This window comes from Trypanosoma brucei, chromosome 3 (assembly GCF_000002445.2).
Source record: "Trypanosoma brucei brucei TREU927 chromosome 3, complete sequence".
Taxonomy (NCBI): Eukaryota; Euglenozoa; class Kinetoplastea; order Trypanosomatida; family Trypanosomatidae; genus Trypanosoma; species Trypanosoma brucei.
Genome location: NC_007276.1, coordinates 987,087 through 1,004,590, shown reverse-complemented (window position 1 = coordinate 1,004,590; position 17,504 = coordinate 987,087). Strand labels below are relative to the sequence as shown.

The following is a 17,504-nucleotide window of genomic DNA, read 5'->3' as shown; positions in this document are numbered from 1 at the left end:
TATCTTCTCGCACAAACGCACGCGCATACACCTCAATCCAGTCAGGAATATAAAAATATCGAACGAAACCGCATTCGAGCCTTCATCAGCACAGAACGCGCACTCTGCGGCGGGTTCGGGCAGAGAAGTGCCCAACTCGGCCCCTACGTTCAAATCTTCAGCCTGTTTTCCTTTCGTTCCTACCTCATTTCAATTGAGCCACCCACACTTCCTCCTTTTATAGCTCCACACCCCATCCCTTCCCCCTAGTCCCGACACTTTCCACCTTCTCCACCAATGGCTTACATCCATTCCAAATGGGCATGTCTTCCCACGTATATTCATTCCATCCATAACACGGGCAAGGTCAGGGTAACCATCATGGACACTTCTTTGCCTCCCAACACAGTAGGACGTACACAGGTACGAATACAAAAAGGGGATACTCTCAAACCCAGTGTGGTTCAAAAACAACGTGCTCTTTTTCTCTACATCCCATTGGTTTGCAGCCTCCCTCATATTACTTATACCTTGCTCTAAACGTGTGACACAAACACACACGCAAACACAAGCACACGAAAAAGGAAAACACATCCGAGCATCCGTCTCCCATCCTGCTTGGGCCCCACAAAAGTTGCTTATTGCCAAACAAGAAACAAGGCCTCTCGCGCACACTCAGCTCCCGAGCATGCACGTCGCCCCTTTCCTTTTGTTGAGCGTGGCCAACCGTCAACATACCACTACGGGGGCGGCGCACGCCATATGATCCTTTTGTCCTTTTTTTATTACCTCGGTTCACTTTCCGCAACACACCTTACCTATATATACGTATATAAGTATAAACATATGCATATATGAGTGCACCAGTGGCACAACTTCCCCCGAAAATCAAAATGACCGGGGTTCATATCTCTACCCAAAGAGTATCAGATATTCGCCTCCCCCTCATCTGTGCAAAACTCTATACCACTAAAAGTCATAAATATCCACTTCATTCTCCTGGTTAGGTGCCGTCATGCTCTGCGCAATCGTCTGCCGCATAATGAGCGCCGTAATCTCTTTGTTCGGCCGCAACTCCGTGGCGACCAGCGGCTTACCAGTGACGGGGCACACCGAACCGTTTTGCTCCAACCATGCGAGGATCGCCTCGTGATCGAAAGTGTGACCGTGTGGTGAAACGACGGGCTTCTTCATGACGTTTCCAGTAAGAGCGCACAGCATCCTCTCGTCGATACCAATCGCGGAGTTGCGGTCCACAGGTTTTGTGCGATTTGACGGAGCAACAGGAACGGCAGCATTGTCAATGGAGATCTTCTGGTCCGCTGCCTTCCGATGGATTGGTGGTATGTCCGCAAGATGGCTCCTTCCGACAAAGCATAAATCAACGGGCGCCTGCTCAGGTGTTGAGGCGGGGACCGGAGCCGGCGCTGACGGCTGGGGTGGCGGTGGTGGTCGTGGTGCACTCTGCTTCTCAACGGCAGACTCCACTTCGCTGAATATTTTCTCCAACTCGAGGAAAGTTGGCGTCCCGCGCTCAACAAGCGTGTCGGGCTCCACGGTTTTAAGGGCGTTGTGCCAGGCCTGGATAAAAGCTAACCCGCACGGTGCGACCTCTCGCTTCAAGAAGCCCGTCACGCTCTTGACGAGCTCAGCACTTTGCAGCTGCGGGAACATATCCCCTGTCGGTAGGCCCTCATCACCACCTAGAGCGTCTATATTTGCTATAAGGTGGAACATGTCCACATATACACGCATCACCGCATTTGCCAGTGCCGGGCTGCCCAGAATACTCTTTACGGGGAGCTGGAGCATATCATGTAGGTACGGGAAAAACAGCCGGGTCTCTCGTGTATGACATCCCATACCAAATGTGCAGAGGGAAGCGAACTTGTACCCTAGGGACATACCACGCAACATTTCCACGCTAGCGGTCGGCTGAGGTAGTGACAACGATTTCTGCAGGGAAATGCATTGCAGCTGGAGGTATACCGTCACGGAATGGTCCAGGTGCGTGGTAGAAAGGAGAATGTGCTGGCGCCACTGCGTGCCACCGGTGGAAGAGAAGCGGAAAATGTTCATTACGCACCGCATCGCACTGCACACGGCCACATGGAGAAGGGGCGTTACCTCCTTGACGTTGTCCAACTGCTCTGACAGAACATCGTCAAACACTTGAACGGCATTTAAGCGGAGCATCAGTTTGAGGATGCCGTCGATCTTCTCAGTGAAATCCTGGCATGAGGCGTCCTCTACACCCGCAGCATCATTGAAGTACGCTTGCGGCTGTGTGAACCCGAGAATAATACTTATGCAGTTACAGCGGAGTGCAGGCTCGTATGGAGGCTCCTTCAGCAAAACGGCAAGCATTAATTGCACTGAAAACTGCACATTACCATCGGTAAATTCAAACACATTTGCAGCCTTAAGCTTATAGCCCGTCACCCGCATGAGAAGCACAGCTACGTGCTCTGTCATACGTCCAAGTTCGGGATTGAAAGGCAGTGCCGCGTCTGCCTTTATGGACTCCTCAAACACAGCCTCCAACTTGTCCAGCAAATCGAAGATGCAGTTGCGCACAGGTTTGTACAGAGCAAAGTTACTCACAATGAGGCACGCCCGTGTTTTCTTCTCTATGGGCAATTCACTGACATCAGGGTTGTTCATGTATTTCTTTATAAGGGTGTCAGCGACACACCGTACACAGTGCCTCGCATCCTCAATATTTTTGCCGAAGAATGTTTGAGAGTGCGTTTCATCGCTCTTATCGGCCCAATAAATCATCTCCTCGGTAGTGAGTACCTTACCATCATTGAGGCGCTCCAAGAGTTTCTTAACTGTCGCCATTGTTTCCGTTCACCCACCCTTCTTAAGTTAACCTTTTTTTAGAAAAATGACCTTTAGCAAGCGAACTTTTTTTCCCTCTTCGTCTTCTCTCTTTGTTGTGTTCCTCCTTTTTACTTCCGAGAACTTTTCGTTTTTATTATTTCTTTCCCTTATTTCAGTATCCACACGAAACAACAACAGAGAAAAAAAGGAAAGATGGGGAAGGAATGGGTGCGAGTGCATGAAATGGTACGTGTATCTCCTTACCTCCATATGGATTCACAAAAGGGGTATTGCTGAATCATTACAGGAACATATTGTTTCATTGACACCCTACACATTCTAACGGCACGCATGCCAATATATGCGTGTGTACGTGTGTGGAAGGAAGACTTACTATCGTTGACAGCTGATGAGCGTAGCTCAGTCTCAGTCCACATCACACACAACAAAAACTAAACATGCAGAACCGGAATAAAAGGTCCTTGAGGTTAGTTTTGTGTAGGAGTTTGTGCTCGGTCGCTCTAATCAAATAGGAAAGGCGGCAGTCAGTCGGTAAGGGTGCTCACATGAGAAAGTCAACTCATCCTCCCTCTTCCAAAGTAATGAAGTACGCATTAGGTTCAAAGAAAGAGCTGATCACAAAACCTCACATGCACCCCTCCCCTCTTTCCTCCCGCAACCCACTACTAACGTACACACGTGTTGAATTCTGTAAAGCAAGCCAGTGAGTGTCCACCTGGCCCAAGAACCGCTTAAATGAAACAATATGCAACAAAAAAAAGTAACACCACGCATCGAATTACACAAATCTTTCAAGGGCAACTAACCTGAGATTTTTACCCCCCAGCAGGAACTGGAAAACAAACTATGGGACACCAACACACATTTTCCTACATAAAGCCACACACACACACACGTTGGCGTGACGTCGTATTACCCTCCAGTAGCGGTCCTGAGGTATGGCACGTGAGGAGGATAATAAAAGAATTTTAAGAAGGCGCGGTACGCATCGATAGACCCATTGCGGGGGGGAAATAAAAAGATGGACAGCATTATGACGCCTTACAAACACGCCCATCCCCCACATTTTGAAACCCGTAGTCGGTGCAACGAGGAGCAAGCAGAAACAACACAACAACAGTAAAGTGATGGTAAGAGCAACGGGCGGAACAAAAACGACGATAGGCTCCAACAGGGAGTTGAAATTGTCAAAGCTATACCGTAATCACATGACGTATGATCGCTTTGCGCAAAAGGTACAAGGGAGGAAAGAACCTGAAACAAAAAAAGAAAAAAATGGAAGTACGACAATAACCATGACGACTGGAGACTATGAGGAAAAAGCATCACGGCAATCCAAAGACCGCGACAAACTGCACCCTAGCTTTTCACAGCCTTACATATCTGCGCTTCCTTCACCATTCGAATACGCCCCTCGCATTAAAGACTGTAGCAACGGAAATCGGTTAGCACGCGCTTGGTAGGATGTAGAGCAGCTGCAGAAGGATTCCTTAAGTGTCGGCTTGAACATACAACATGGTCAGCAGACCACAAAAGCTTTGCGAACGCCCCACACCTGCGAGTTAATTCGTTCCCATGGGCCCACAACTCCCAGAACCTACTCAAACACATTGATTCACCGCCATCTACTCCACCTGTTGGTGCGCACGGTATACAACGAATCCGGTGCGCTTCGGCGAGTTGCTCAAGCACCTTAGGAGTACAACCCCCGACCTTCAAGCTAACATCGTGCGTCACAAGTACAAGATCCCCATGCTGCGCAAGCACACTGTCGCTAAGACGCAATAATAACTGAGGCGGTATGGGAATGTTGCGTTGAACGTACAAGAGAAAAGTAATCCGCCGACGCTTGGAACTCGCCTGATCACAGGTATGGGTGACTAAACTATGTTCGGTGTGGGCTCGGCCCAACGGGAAGGTTCGAAAGACAGCTCGACTGACAAACCAAGCATTGTCAAACGAAACCCTCCGTATACGTTCCGCCACGCGAGCAACGATAAGATCGGCCGAGAGCATCTGATCAATTGAAAGATAAAATGGAAAAATCGACCTGCCTGCCAGCTCGTGGAGAAATGTGGAGGCACATGCGAACTCCCTCGAAACTTGATCAACAGCAGACACACTCCCCTCGCTGCCGACGGAAACAACAGTCATAGGAAGTCTACGGTCCGCGGCACGTGAGAAAATATATGGCGCCGACGAAAACAGTCCCTCTTGCGAAATGCGATCCCACGTTACCTCCCTTCTTCCACTCTTTCCCGTTAGCCCCTTGGCCCCATTCAGTCCCGAGCCCTCAAAGTAGCTAGAAACGGCACCGTGGACTGTGTTGAGGCAGGACTCATCTGCAAGGGGTACGATAACATCTTCGGGTGGCGCAAAATCACGAAACAGGCAAGTGGCAGCGTATTGTGACTCCAGGTCAAGCCCGGCAACATTAAGACCAACAATTGTCAGAAGCGTTAGCCACGTCAAAAGGGACCAGTATGATGACAGTATGTACGAAAGGGGAATGTTTACGGCGCAACGCCGCTTCATAGCCATATGCTCGGCGAACGTCATCTTTCTTGATTGCGAACTTATGAAACGCCACATGTTAAGCGTCGTTGCCATGCGCGAGCGCGTTGTAGATGTGGGCAACTGTAGGTCGATTGCGGCGTTAAGGACGTAAGTGTAGCGGGGGTTCATCCCAGACGACTCGCTCAAAACATCCCGCAGAATCATTACTGCCGCCCACGGGGAAAGCATCAGAGAAAGAGACGTGACAAGATAGCGGAGCTCCGGCGGGATATCGTCCTCAGATGTAGCGATACTCCTGCCCTCATCACCTATCCTTGTGGATGTTTCTTTGGTCATTATGTTAACCAAAAGATATATCTTTCGGCGGTACTCGTCATGAATGTTGGGCAAAGACATATGTTTGCTCACGAACGTAAACAAATCATCACTCACCACGCTGGAACTGCGGTGATGAATTCCTCTCTCGTCAACAAGGGTCTTCACCAACTCCTCAACAAACACAACAAAGCGTTCCCGCAGTGAAGTTAATGACGATGGCGACAGCAATGGATACCCTTTCCTAAACGTCATGGCACCATCGGATCCAAGGCCCCCTTCGCTCGCGTCGGGGCACTCAGTACCGGTTGTTGTGATGATGCACGGAATGTTGTTCTTACCACGTTCCACAGCCTTAGGAAACAGCGATTTGCGCTGAATCCCACCACCGCCACCAAGAGCGGCCGCTTCAGCGACACTCGATATGGGGGACCTTCCATATTGACGTTGATACCTCGACTGCCGCCCATCCCTGACTAGTGACCGCATAACCTCCTTGAGATAATCATAAGAGAGCACAATGAATGACCACGGGCTACCACCCATCACCTGAAGCTGCTCCAGTTGCTCAAGCTTTTTCGCATCGAAGGGGCAGTTTCCAGCGGTTTGAGAGGAGGACTGACCCAACCCACTCCCTTGTCCCTCAAAAAGACGAACTCCAAGGGCGGTGATGAGCCGAAAGTCGTCTTCTGTGAACGACTGTACGTTGCGATGGAGTCGTTCCCCAAGTCTGGTAAGCACCTCATTAAACACAATGAAGTAGAAGTCGTCCACCTCGCTAGAATCAAGGAGGGGGAACAAAACATCCACCACCACATGAAGATCCAGACACTGGGGTGAAAGGAGGAATGATTTCTCCAGTAATGTGATGGCCTCCGTATGACTGCGCAACGTCATGTGACGAAAGTGGAGGTGGCACGAGGCGGAGTTGGGAACCTCTCGCAGCAGCCACAAGGTGAAATCCGGTAGACACGAACTACCCACCGGAACAGTATAAAAAGATGCAAGCGATGCCACCCTTGCGCGGCATTCAACTGCAATTTCCCTTAAGACGCAAGTAAACCTACCCACTGGAAGGGATTTAACAAATGCGAGAAACTCTGTGATGGCTGCAAACAGGTACATGGGAGGATCCAACCCCGCACCACTAGTCCCCTGCGCCTCAAGCAACAACACTCCCACCATGCGTAATAACAGCGTAGCCCCTAATACGTGACGCAGCGTCGGCTCAGGAGCCGTTGCAGCCACCATGCCCCCCTGCGATCCCGTCTCCAGCAACACATCACGCACCACATGGCAGCAAAAAGGACGCGACTCCACGCGGTGCATTGCAAAGAAGCATGCGACAGCAGCATCAGACATGTCCCACTTCACGGAGCCCTCTCGCATCCGCTTCTCAATGACCTCAAAGTGGCTCAATCCCAAGCCCTCCCCTCCTACTGTGTGGAATGCAACGTATAACGCTTTGAATGACGGAATGCAAGCAAGCTTGTCGGATAGCTGCACCCCATCCTCACGCAGCCACTTGATACGGTGCTCTTCCTCCGGAGTTAAAAGCACCCGCGCAATCCAACCCCCTGCACCTTCAACCGCCTCTGGCATGCTCTGACACATTCCAATCCATCGAGCATCTGCTAGAGCCGGGCCAACCAACTCCTCATACCGTACCACTCCTACAAGCTCCTGCAGCATCTGCTCCACTTCTGCGAGCTTTAGCGAAAACACAAAATCGTCACGCTCCAGCTCCTCATCCGATGACAAGGTTGTTGATGCCTCGCCACGGTGTGGCGACCGGTACAACAAGGCGGAACAGCAGCACTTGTGCATCTCGGGTTCAATACTTTTACCAGAGCAAGAAAGTAAATTTTGCGCGCATACGCCCGGTTGACTGTTACGCATCCTGAGCACGGAGTAAGCAGAGCGGCGCACGGTAATACCAGCATCTGATAAATCGCTTGTTGGGGGTGAAACCGGCACTGTAAGCGGCCCTAAATCGTCAAAACGGTTGAAACTCTTTATTGTCAACCCCCCAGCCTGTTTTCTCCACAGGCGATTGTGCAAAAAGGCAGAGTGTGACATCTCATCTACCGTGACTTGAATTTTAGCAACCGCGTTGCAATATGGGAACGCAAAATCGACCCGGAAAAAGCAAAGTAGTAAGAGAAAGACGAAGGCAATTTAACGAAAGCATAAGGAAAGAAAAGGAAAGAAAGGGGGCAGCCCCGGCATGACATAGTTGGAGTAAAATGAAGTAAAAACTGCAGGCGGGTGGCTACCGAAGCGGTCAACACCCTGAAGACAACATATGTCAGACCCCGGCTACAGCAGGGGGACGCCGGCGGCGGAATCAAAGCAACCCTGCACACATGCACCGTTCGAATACCCTTGCGACGGAGGTATTATGAGCGACCGGTTTTGTTCAGGGTCTTCCTTGGGTCAGCAGCAGAGGTCCCCGCACCAAATATGGTGGCGCCTCCGATTGTACCTAAAGACTGGGGAGCGCCAAAACCGGTAGCTATGGTGGAGGTTGACGATGTTGCGCCAAGAGTCGCTCCGGCAACTGAAGAAGCGGTACCGGAAGCAGTTGCTGTTGACAGTGGTGCAGCTGCCGGGGCGGCTGTTTGATACTTTCGCTCGAGAAGAACATCGTACTGCATCTTGCGTTCCCCGTTGGACAAGGCCTTTGAGCGGTGAGGAAAGGCAGAACGCCTATGAATATCACCCACAGTGTCTTGGTTAACCTCCGCCGCCGCTGCACCGGTAGAGGAAGGCAACAAAAATGGTCTCCGAGGCCCCGCAGACGACTCTGCTTGCTGATGCTGCTGAGCAAGAAGCAACTCCGCCTCTGATGTCCCGTAGTTGTGAACAAAGAGATCGCGGGCGCTATCAGCCCTCGTGTGAAGCCGCAGTGTCCACGCGGCCAAATTCAGAAGGGTTGTTAACTGGTTGCTCAGAGATGCGTTTATCCGAGAAACGGGATGTGCCGACGCAGCCGAGCCCAATCCAGGTGGCGGAACATCAGGCAATTCTACACCACCAGTAAGTTTTGTAAGAAACTCGGAGGCAGAGGCGCAAGGCGGCTCCGGTGCGGCGTTACTCCTGCTGGCATCATCGGTAACTGGACCCCTCACCCGCCGACCACAGGGCACCACCGCGGCCTCCAACTCAGAGACAGCTGCCGAAATGGCGTCCATGCATCCCTGAATTTCACGAAGAATACGTTGAAATGGCTCAGATGCGGGTTTTGGCCTGTTACCACCAGCACGCTGCGTAAAATCAATCTCAGAAAGCGGCTTCCAAACATTCTTCATATAGTCAAGGATGTCGTCCTCACATTTATCCAGGGTTTGTCCGAGCCGATGCGCTTGAACCTCACGTTCAAAACACTCCACACGAATGCCATCAACAGCGTTCTCCCCACTTGCGAGTTGATTCATCTTTTTAACCAACTCTCTATAGCTAGGTGCAGGAGTTGCATTCGGTGTTGCGGAATCCGTCAAAAAGGCCTCAACAACCTGCTTAGCATCGTGTTCCGCTTGTATGAAGTTGTGAAAGTCTGTGAGATGCTGCTGCAGAGGAACGGGAAGGTCTTCAAATACGACGTCATCACGAAGGATGGAAAGGTTAACACCATGAAGCCATTCGGTCGATGAACCTGGACCTTTAATACCCTTGTACTGAGGAAGGTGAGGCTGAGCGGGGGTAGCAACAGTCGTGCCGAAACCCTTACCAGCACCGAATCCACCAAATGTGCCAGTGGTTGTAACGGCAGCAAAACCACTCCCCGTTGCGGTTCCGAAGCCACCAAAGTTGCCTGTACTCCCCGTTGCTGCAGTTCCAAAGCCAGTACCTCCCGTCGCCGTCACTGCTCCAAAACCACCCTTCGCCGCGGCGCCAAAGCCGCCAAAACCACCCGTTGGGGCAGTTGACATCATTACACTCTTCTATTTTGAACCTTCCCTGCGAAACAAGCTGAGTATAAACTAGAAATGTTCAAGCAGAAGTCAAAGGCAAGCCCCCTCCATTACACGCAAGGGTTTGCCATGTAGACTGAGGCTACCCACCAAGAGAGCAGTATCCACGTGAGGTTCGCAACGAGCAGAAGGAAAAATCTATGTCACCTGTCGCGGTAAAAACGACCCAGCACAACACGTACGTGGCACTAAAGCCTCGCTATACAAGCGAAGAGCTCGTGAAAACAAAAAGAAAGGGAAAGGGGGTGCAATTCTCGCTGGCAACAAAAGGGAAAACACACCGATAATAGTGCGCCCGCTGACCCGCACACCTAACAAGATGTCAAAATCAGCACACCACTCTCAACTTATATCGCAGGCCAGAGACCAAATCTGCTCCACGCAGCACGGTAGGCAAGGGCCTTCCCCACGCGATCCTCACGCCGCGGAAGCGTCGTCGCAACGGCTTTTACGTTAATCCTTCCACACCCAACCGTGTTAACAGAAAGCGGTCTCATTTTCACATGGCACGCACCACCAGCGGCGGCGGATGTTGTCTGCGGCCGTGAGCGTTGTTCTCCTTTGCAGGATAAAAGAAATCTATAAGATAGGGTCCTACACAGTTCGCAGTGACCCAGGGCACCATCACAGGGACGTCTTTGCCGGGGGGAGCGACTCCTTCGCCGTTGAATGGAGGAATGATGTCTATCACACGTGTCCAAATGGCGGAAAAAACGAACCGCTCGGTCATCGTAACTCTTCTGAGGCGTTCCCCAATCCTCACGTTCCGCTTCATAAAGGTACTGTGGCAGGGGGAGAAGTATTTTATCTGGCCCCTTGCCACACATTATCAACTTCTTCAGTCGGCTTCGGCACAGCTCATTCCGCACTCTCAGGGGTACACACCTATCAACAACCTCATTGCTAGGAAACCAGACAACACCGAGTAATTCTTCCAAGGCTTCCAAATGTCTTTTATAGCGCTCACCTGGCACATTACCACGGTCTTGCTGGCAGCCTTCTGCATTGATGAAGGGTGGCAATCCAACCTCAGGTTCGTAGCCCATACCAGTCGTGCAAGAGGAAGAAGGGTCTTCCTGGCACATGCACGAATGGCTGCCGGTGCTCGACAACGATATAATTTTGTCCCTAAAGTCAACAGGAAGGCGCTGCTGACTTGTGTCGACACTACCCGTGCCCTCCGGAACCTCCCCCAATGGATAAGATCGTGAGAGCTTAACCGCGTTATCCCCACACAGGAAGGGAACGGCCCCCTTCTCTAGACTCGTTCTCGAAGCCGTCTCCGAGGCGGGTTCGGAGGCGGTCAGTGTGGTTGATGAGGAACCACTCGTCCAACGCAAATTCAGAGCCTCACCGAGCATGATGTCTATGCTTCTATCATCAAAGCCCAGTGAAACAAGTGTTGTCCTTACAACGTTCATGTCAATGTTACCCCGTGCCAGAAGCCCCGCCACATAATCAATATAGCAATCTTCCATCCTCCTCAACATGATCGAAACAGCACAGGTAATATATATTCTTTGAATATATATAATATTTTGCCTTATACACGTGAAGCAAATGGTATGCACAAGAATCGTGAAAAATTGAAAAGAAGAAATGGGTTTGGAAAGCATACTGGATGCAAGCAACCACGTATACGGTTGAGCAATAACATTTTCTTGTGAAACAGCAGAGCACTTCTGGAATGAGGCGCACATGAGCACAAATATGTATATGGTTGTGAGTGTGAATTAACCGCGGCATGTAGTGCAATCTCAGAGTCTGCATAGCAGTCTGCTCACTGTCATATCCCAAAGGGAAAATGAACGCCCACCAGCAGCACAAACCGGGTCATTCCCATGTTTCTCCACGCGTGCAAACACACACACACACACAGGCAAAACTACGCCGATATTACGCAACCGAACTCATCAAGGCCGCGCAAGGTACCCTAACACCGACCAAAGCATTCAAATGCAACCCAACTCGGCAGTTGCGCCGAATTTCCGTACACACACAGTTCTAAATGATAAACTCGACCATCATAGTCATCCGACTTGCAAAAATTTAAAAAAAGAACTTGAGAGTGTTGGCAACACGGATGTTCGATCGTAAAAGATAAGGAAGTTGACAGTGCAGCAGAACTCTGAAAAGAAACGGGAGTGCGGAAAGGAACGACACATATTCTCCCTTCATTCCCTCATAGCGAGAAACCATATAGAATAACAATCTGGTATCCTCTTATTTCGTGCGTTAAAGATTTAAACTTCGTACTGACTCCTACCGGAAACCTTGGGAAAGACCGTAACGTTCCCGGATCGTAAAGACAACGAGATTAACCCCCGGAACTTTCAACCTCTTCCTCCTCAAAATCTCCCTCCGTCTCCCAAGTGTCGCTGTCCGCATCATCACTTATCTGCAAATGATCCTCCTCCAAATCATCAACAGTATCAGGTTGCCTTGGCTCTCCTCCCCCAAAACCCAACGCCTCACCCTCTTTATGTCTCTTTGCTCGACACTCGCAAGCTGCATCCTCCATTCCCACACTTTCTGCAAGCAAGTAAAGCTTGCTTAAGAGCATACGCTCGAAGTCGGCCTTCTCCAATTCATCATCGAGGTCCTCACTCTCCTCTTCCTGCGCATCATCGTCATACATCTCTTCATCGTCGAACGTTCGTAGGTCACGCTGAAGCTGAGCCCCCACACGGGCCTCTGCACGATTAGCGTAACCCGCCGAATCATCCTGGTCAAGGTATGCCATCAAGTCGGCCTCGTCGTCACCACCCCAATCCATCTCCATGCAATCGTCCCAGCGATTGTTTGCTGGGGCTCTTAGTAGCCGGTCCATCTCTTCAGATCGCGAAAACAAATCTGCACATGCTTTGCTGATATCCGCCGAGCGCATCTGCGCCACGCGGCGACTGATCTCATCTACATCATTGATGAAAAAATCGTCGGGGCCGTGCCTTCCGGCGCCAGAACTAAATCTCAGTCCTCCATTTTGTTGATCCACGAGACGCTTGGCGGCACGACGCGCGCGAAGCTCTTCACGGTCCATTGACACCTCAAGATACTCCACAACCAACGGCAACACGGTCGAATAATCTGCAAGTGTCAATGGCCTGCCTCGGGCGGCAGCTCTGGCCACTTCCCCCTGAACCACTGCCTCAGTGAGACTGTCACGAGCCTCCCTCTCCAACTCTACGGCAATTTGGTAGTTGAGTGAAACGTCGGTGACACCTGAGTCAGAACTCTCCCCAGACCCAAGAGAGCTTGAGTCACTGATGGGTGTTTCACCTAAAAGCATCCGCGCCAACCGCAGCGCCTCACCGCGCTCCTCCTGAGTAAGAACGCCGCTGCTGCATTCGAATCCACTGCCCTCGCGGGCGCTCAACGTCTGAGATTGAACCTTCGGGGGGAACCCTCCGTCCAAACTAAGGAGTGGTGACGCTGAAGTCTCTCCAAACAGCTGTTCATCCTCCATGGACTCGCGGTATTCACTCCACCACTTGTAAAGTCTCACCCCAAAAAACAACGAACCAGCAACTAAAGATAGAGGAAGCAGCAAGCTTCGGCGCTCCCTGAAGTGGTCGGGCTGCTTGGAAAAGGGGTAGACCATGATCCAATATTCTTTCGCACTGTTTCAGAGGTCCCTTCTCAGCGGGTGCGGCACTCCTAATGACTAGAGCAACGTGGCACGGCAAAAAAAGTGGTATATTTCAAATTGTTCAGACCCATGGAAGTGTAATGGGAATCTTCTTTCAAAAAAAAAAATGATAACAAACGCAGGTGCAATACGGATTAAAGAAGAGTTAAGGAAGAGCGGGGACGGTGTATAGCACAGAGTCCGTGTCTTCCAGCAGAAATTAACTTTACTCGACGCAAGGGAGTCGGCGTACTCGGCCACACCTACGCGGCTAATCGTCACGGTGCTTAGAACTAACGACAGAAAGGCTGCTGCACGTCTCTTCACTGGCTCCAACCAAGAATTTACGGGCACAACTAACGCCGAAGCGAGCAATGAAGAACACTAGCCATTGAACAGCCACGGGAAGGGCAGCCACCGTCTATATATTGGTCACACATCACAACCACAAGGCGGCTCGCACATGTTCCCCTCCCTTCAGGTGTTCCGCTTTGCGCATGATCCAGCCGGCGCGCAATTGTAAACAAAACAACACCCCTTCTTTATACGCCAGCATAAGGGGCGCGAGAGGTTGGAAAAGAATATAGACCCTTCGACCCAAGAAGGACGCACTCAAGCCCGTCATCCCGCTTGCGCAGCGAAACCCTATAGAGCCTCACATCAGCATGTAAACAAGAACTGCAATGATGACACTCAGCAGCACGAGGACGAAATTCAGGAACTGGACCCCGTGTGCCCGCATACCCCCCTCAGTGATGGCAACCTCGGGTGGCGGCGCAACACCACCCACTTCCTCGCACACGACCGCGCTGCTTAGTGGGGGCTGTGCGGCCACAACATTCACTGGCCGCACGCGTCCTCTACCAGCGCTCAATTCCTTACTTGCGCCCCGGCCCCTACCTCTGGCATTGTTCGATCTATCGTGTCCCTCAGTGGCAGCCCCGCACCCGCGCCCACGACCCAATCCGCCCCGTCCACGCGCCCCTCGACCTCGACCGAGTGGATTCCTCCCGCGCCCCCTCCCCACGTGCTCACGAGGTTGCATACCTGGGAAGAGGGCAGTGGGCAGAGCGGGAGGAGATGGTGCCTCCTTGTATACCGTCCCTCTATTGTAATGAACGAAGCTACACGTAACAACGATATGTGAGCGACGGCCGGCACACCATGTTCCACAGGTGTCACTACCTTCCTGAAGTCTCGTCAGGGCGATATTTTTATGGAGCTCTCCCTCGAAGTATCCGACACGAAGAGGGGGGAAACCTACGTAGACAATTCCTGGCATGAGGTGCAACGCGGTACAGGCACTCTGATCGTGATCGGCATCAGTCCTTTCACAAAACAGCGCCGTTGCCGCAGACGTAGGGTCGACAAGCAAAGCTTCTTTGCCGGGGTTGTTTACCAACGTGTTGAGCCTCAGATAGCAATCCTTTACACACACTGCACGATTAGTTAGGTGCAAATTTTTGCAGCTCAGGATGTTATGTGGTTTGCGCGACGCGCATATTACCAAATCCCTTGCCTTCTTCCCCTTCAACTCTCGAAGCACTCGAAAGCCAGCATTATGTACAAAAGAAGATGCGGTATACTTCTTTCCATTAATCACGAACGATTCGACTTTCGCCACGGCATCCTTACTAGTCTCCGGAGGCAACACAAATCCATAATCCTCTTCCTGCTCCATCACATATTGCTCTTCGTCAGATCCTTCCCCGTCCGGCTCTCCTTCAACTTCCTCTTCGTCTTCGGAACGGTCCTCATAACTCCCTTCATCTCTTTCCTCTTGTTGGCTCCCCTCCTCCTCCCCATCCTCCTCGCTGAACAGATGTTCTGCCGCCGCATCACACGTATCACTATCGGTCCCAGCAGGGGGCTTACGGTATTCTTCACTACCGTCACCCTCGGGCTTCTCCATCAAGTCGAGTGCGGAACTTTTAGTATCAGACACCATCGCACCATTCGTATCCTCGCGGTGGTCTCCCTCGGAGTGCGACATCGCAGCTCCCGAATCCTCTGAATGATGATGTTCGGCACCCGCAATTTCGGGCCCCGCCGTGGCATCATCGGGAACCAAGTCCAGCTTAACGGTCTCCGGAGAGCGCACTTCCACGACTTCTTGCGCTGAGGGCAGCATCCAAGTATCCCTCAAACAACCACGTTGGTCTAGGAAAAGGGAGGGCAAAGAAGATATGCACTAACGTATGAATTGTACAAATGTTCAGAAGAACACCAAACACAGTGAGTTTAAGCTGACGATTCCAGCCAACTCAAATACAATTGCATGAAAGAGCGGTATGTAGCACAGGTCTTTGGCATGGCACAAAGGAAAAAAAAGAAAAACGCAACACCCACACTGGCTTCGAAGCGCCTCCATTGTTCAGATGAAACCAGTGAAGCGAATCCAAGGTACCTCGCATTCCGAACATTATGGAACCCGTTGTTACTGCGGTGCCTCTAATTCCCCTCGTTCCCTCATCTTGCGATCCTTGTCCCCATTCCCCATTACACCCTGTAAGAATTAAAAAAACCTTAGTTCATGAGTGAGAAGCCGTTGCGCCCCAACGCCCAAATGGCCACAAGCAAGGCAAACAGTGCCACCACACTTGACTCATTCCTCTGAACTTGCATGACCAGACCGGCTATACTTAAAATAAAGGACAGACCCCACGTAGTTGGATGCGTAGGCAGGACCCATGATATTAGAATGGCAATACCGCCAATCACAGGGATTGCCAGTGCCCCTGCGAAGTACAAAAGAGAAAACGCAAGTGTGGAGCACCACAACCGGCAACAGTCCTGAGGGCTTATAAAAGCCCCAAGCCGAAGCGGAGTGCTGAAAATAGATGAGAAACTCTTAATCATCTCATCAGATGCACTGAAAAAGACATCTACTAATTCTAAAGCGTCAGTGCTCGAACTAAGCAACTGCGCACAAATGGGGCTTGTAACACGGAACCAAAACCAAGTAAAGACGGCAAGAAGAACAGGAGCTGTCAAAAGCGGCAGCGGTAGCTTCCAGACGCGCCTCCAGCCTCGACTTTGCCAGAGATACAGCAGCCAGCTCCCCACTACTATTCCATGAAGCGGAAGTGCGCGCAAAATAGTGCGTGTCGCCAGCTCATCTAACTGTGAAATCGTTCCGGAGAGCCATGGTACAGGCGGTTCTGAAACGATATACGGCGGGTTGTGCAACCAGCTCCCACCGAACGAGACAACGGCAGCATTAACGAATGTAATATACGTTAAAAGACTCGACACTTCCTCCCTCGAAATGGGCTCAAAAAATCCACTGATCTGCGCAACCATAACTGAGGGAGCAACAAACAGCGCCATCAACAGGGTTGCCACGAGGAAAAAGGGGGTCGCTTCGTCAAAGTTACCAGCGTAAGTACCACAGTTGACTGGAAACATAAAGATTGCATGATAGTAAGACGCAAGCGCCAAGCCGATAAGCGCAACAAACCATGAGAATTGCATCCTTTCACTGTATTCTAAGTGACCAACATAGTCCCGGAACGCCCTCGTTTGCATCAACTCTCTGACGCATTTTTCCGTATAGAGCCGTGACTCTTGACTATGAAATTGTTTTGGTGAAAGTCGCTCACAGCTCGACATGCTTTCCCTTTCCACTCACCTTCCACACCGCAGCACCGATGGGATATTGATGCCGATTTACACCTTATTTATTCAAGTTTTAAAAAAAAAGACAGGTGAAGGAGCTAAAACACCGATGTTCCATGGAGGTTTTCGCCCCTCAGTAAGCACACAAGAACACGCATACGCCGAAGAGAATGGCAAATCTGTTCAGGGCGTGCAAAGGCGGGAGGAGAGGGGTGAGTGAGCCGGGGACGAGGAATACATGTCTATATATATATATATATATCATTGACGGCATTTTAGTGTGTAATCCCCAGCAGGCCCAAAAAAAAAAAAGTTGCATGGGTGTTCACGGCGAAAAAGAGAAAAAAAAGATGAGAAAATCCCTTGTCTCTTTTTCTACTCGTCCTGTTGGAGACTCCGCACTTCAGCACTCCTCTCAGTACGTGCGGAGGAGCCCTTCCTCTATATATATGCGATTCTGTCCTCCTTTTTTTCTTCTAGTTTTAGTACCTTCCCTTTGCTTCCCATATGTCTGACCCTCAAGCACACACATATGTGTCATCATCTTCACGGATTGAACATTACTTAAAGCCCTCTCAGAGCCCAAACAGCATCCATTTCTCAGTTCTTTGGTCCACCCTCTGACG

At 50.9% G+C, this 17,504-nt stretch overlaps 7 protein-coding genes across 7 annotated transcripts, besides 1 other annotated feature; all 7 read right to left on the bottom strand.

Annotated features, from left to right (window-relative positions):
* Window positions 1-17,504: part of a sequence feature (sequence corresponds to BAC RPCI93-25B21) that runs on past both edges of the window.
* Window positions 949-2,823, bottom strand: Tb927.3.3560 (hypothetical protein, conserved; the record flags this gene model as incomplete). The annotated part of the gene is made up of 1 exon (XM_838855.1): window positions 949-2,823. One exon carries the CDS (start codon window positions 2,821-2,823, stop codon window positions 949-951), a length of 1,875 nt encoding a protein of 624 aa, XP_843948.1.
* Window positions 4,246-7,737, bottom strand: Tb927.3.3550 (hypothetical protein, conserved; the record flags this gene model as incomplete). The annotated part of the gene is made up of 1 exon (XM_838854.1): window positions 4,246-7,737. The coding sequence occupies one exon, from the start codon at window positions 7,735-7,737 to the stop codon at window positions 4,246-4,248; it is 3,492 nt and encodes a 1,163-aa protein (XP_843947.1).
* Window positions 8,058-9,593, bottom strand: Tb927.3.3540 (hypothetical protein, conserved; the record flags this gene model as incomplete). Its single annotated transcript, XM_838853.1, has 1 exon — window positions 8,058-9,593. The coding sequence occupies one exon, from the start codon at window positions 9,591-9,593 to the stop codon at window positions 8,058-8,060; it is 1,536 nt and encodes a 511-aa protein (XP_843946.1).
* Tb927.3.3530 (hypothetical protein, conserved) lies at window positions 9,980-11,332 on the bottom strand (the record flags this gene model as incomplete). Its single annotated transcript, XM_838852.1, has 1 exon — window positions 9,980-11,332. One exon carries the CDS (start codon window positions 11,330-11,332, stop codon window positions 9,980-9,982), a length of 1,353 nt encoding a protein of 450 aa, XP_843945.1.
* On the bottom strand, window positions 11,950-13,233 carry Tb927.3.3520 (hypothetical protein, conserved; the record flags this gene model as incomplete). The annotated part of the gene is made up of 1 exon (XM_838851.1): window positions 11,950-13,233. One exon carries the CDS (start codon window positions 13,231-13,233, stop codon window positions 11,950-11,952), a length of 1,284 nt encoding a protein of 427 aa, XP_843944.1.
* On the bottom strand, window positions 13,916-15,391 carry Tb927.3.3510 (hypothetical protein, conserved; the record flags this gene model as incomplete). Its single annotated transcript, XM_838850.1, has 1 exon — window positions 13,916-15,391. One exon carries the CDS (start codon window positions 15,389-15,391, stop codon window positions 13,916-13,918), a length of 1,476 nt encoding a protein of 491 aa, XP_843943.1.
* Tb927.3.3500 (hypothetical protein, conserved) lies at window positions 15,787-16,872 on the bottom strand (the record flags this gene model as incomplete). Its single annotated transcript, XM_838849.1, has 1 exon — window positions 15,787-16,872. One exon carries the CDS (start codon window positions 16,870-16,872, stop codon window positions 15,787-15,789), a length of 1,086 nt encoding a protein of 361 aa, XP_843942.1.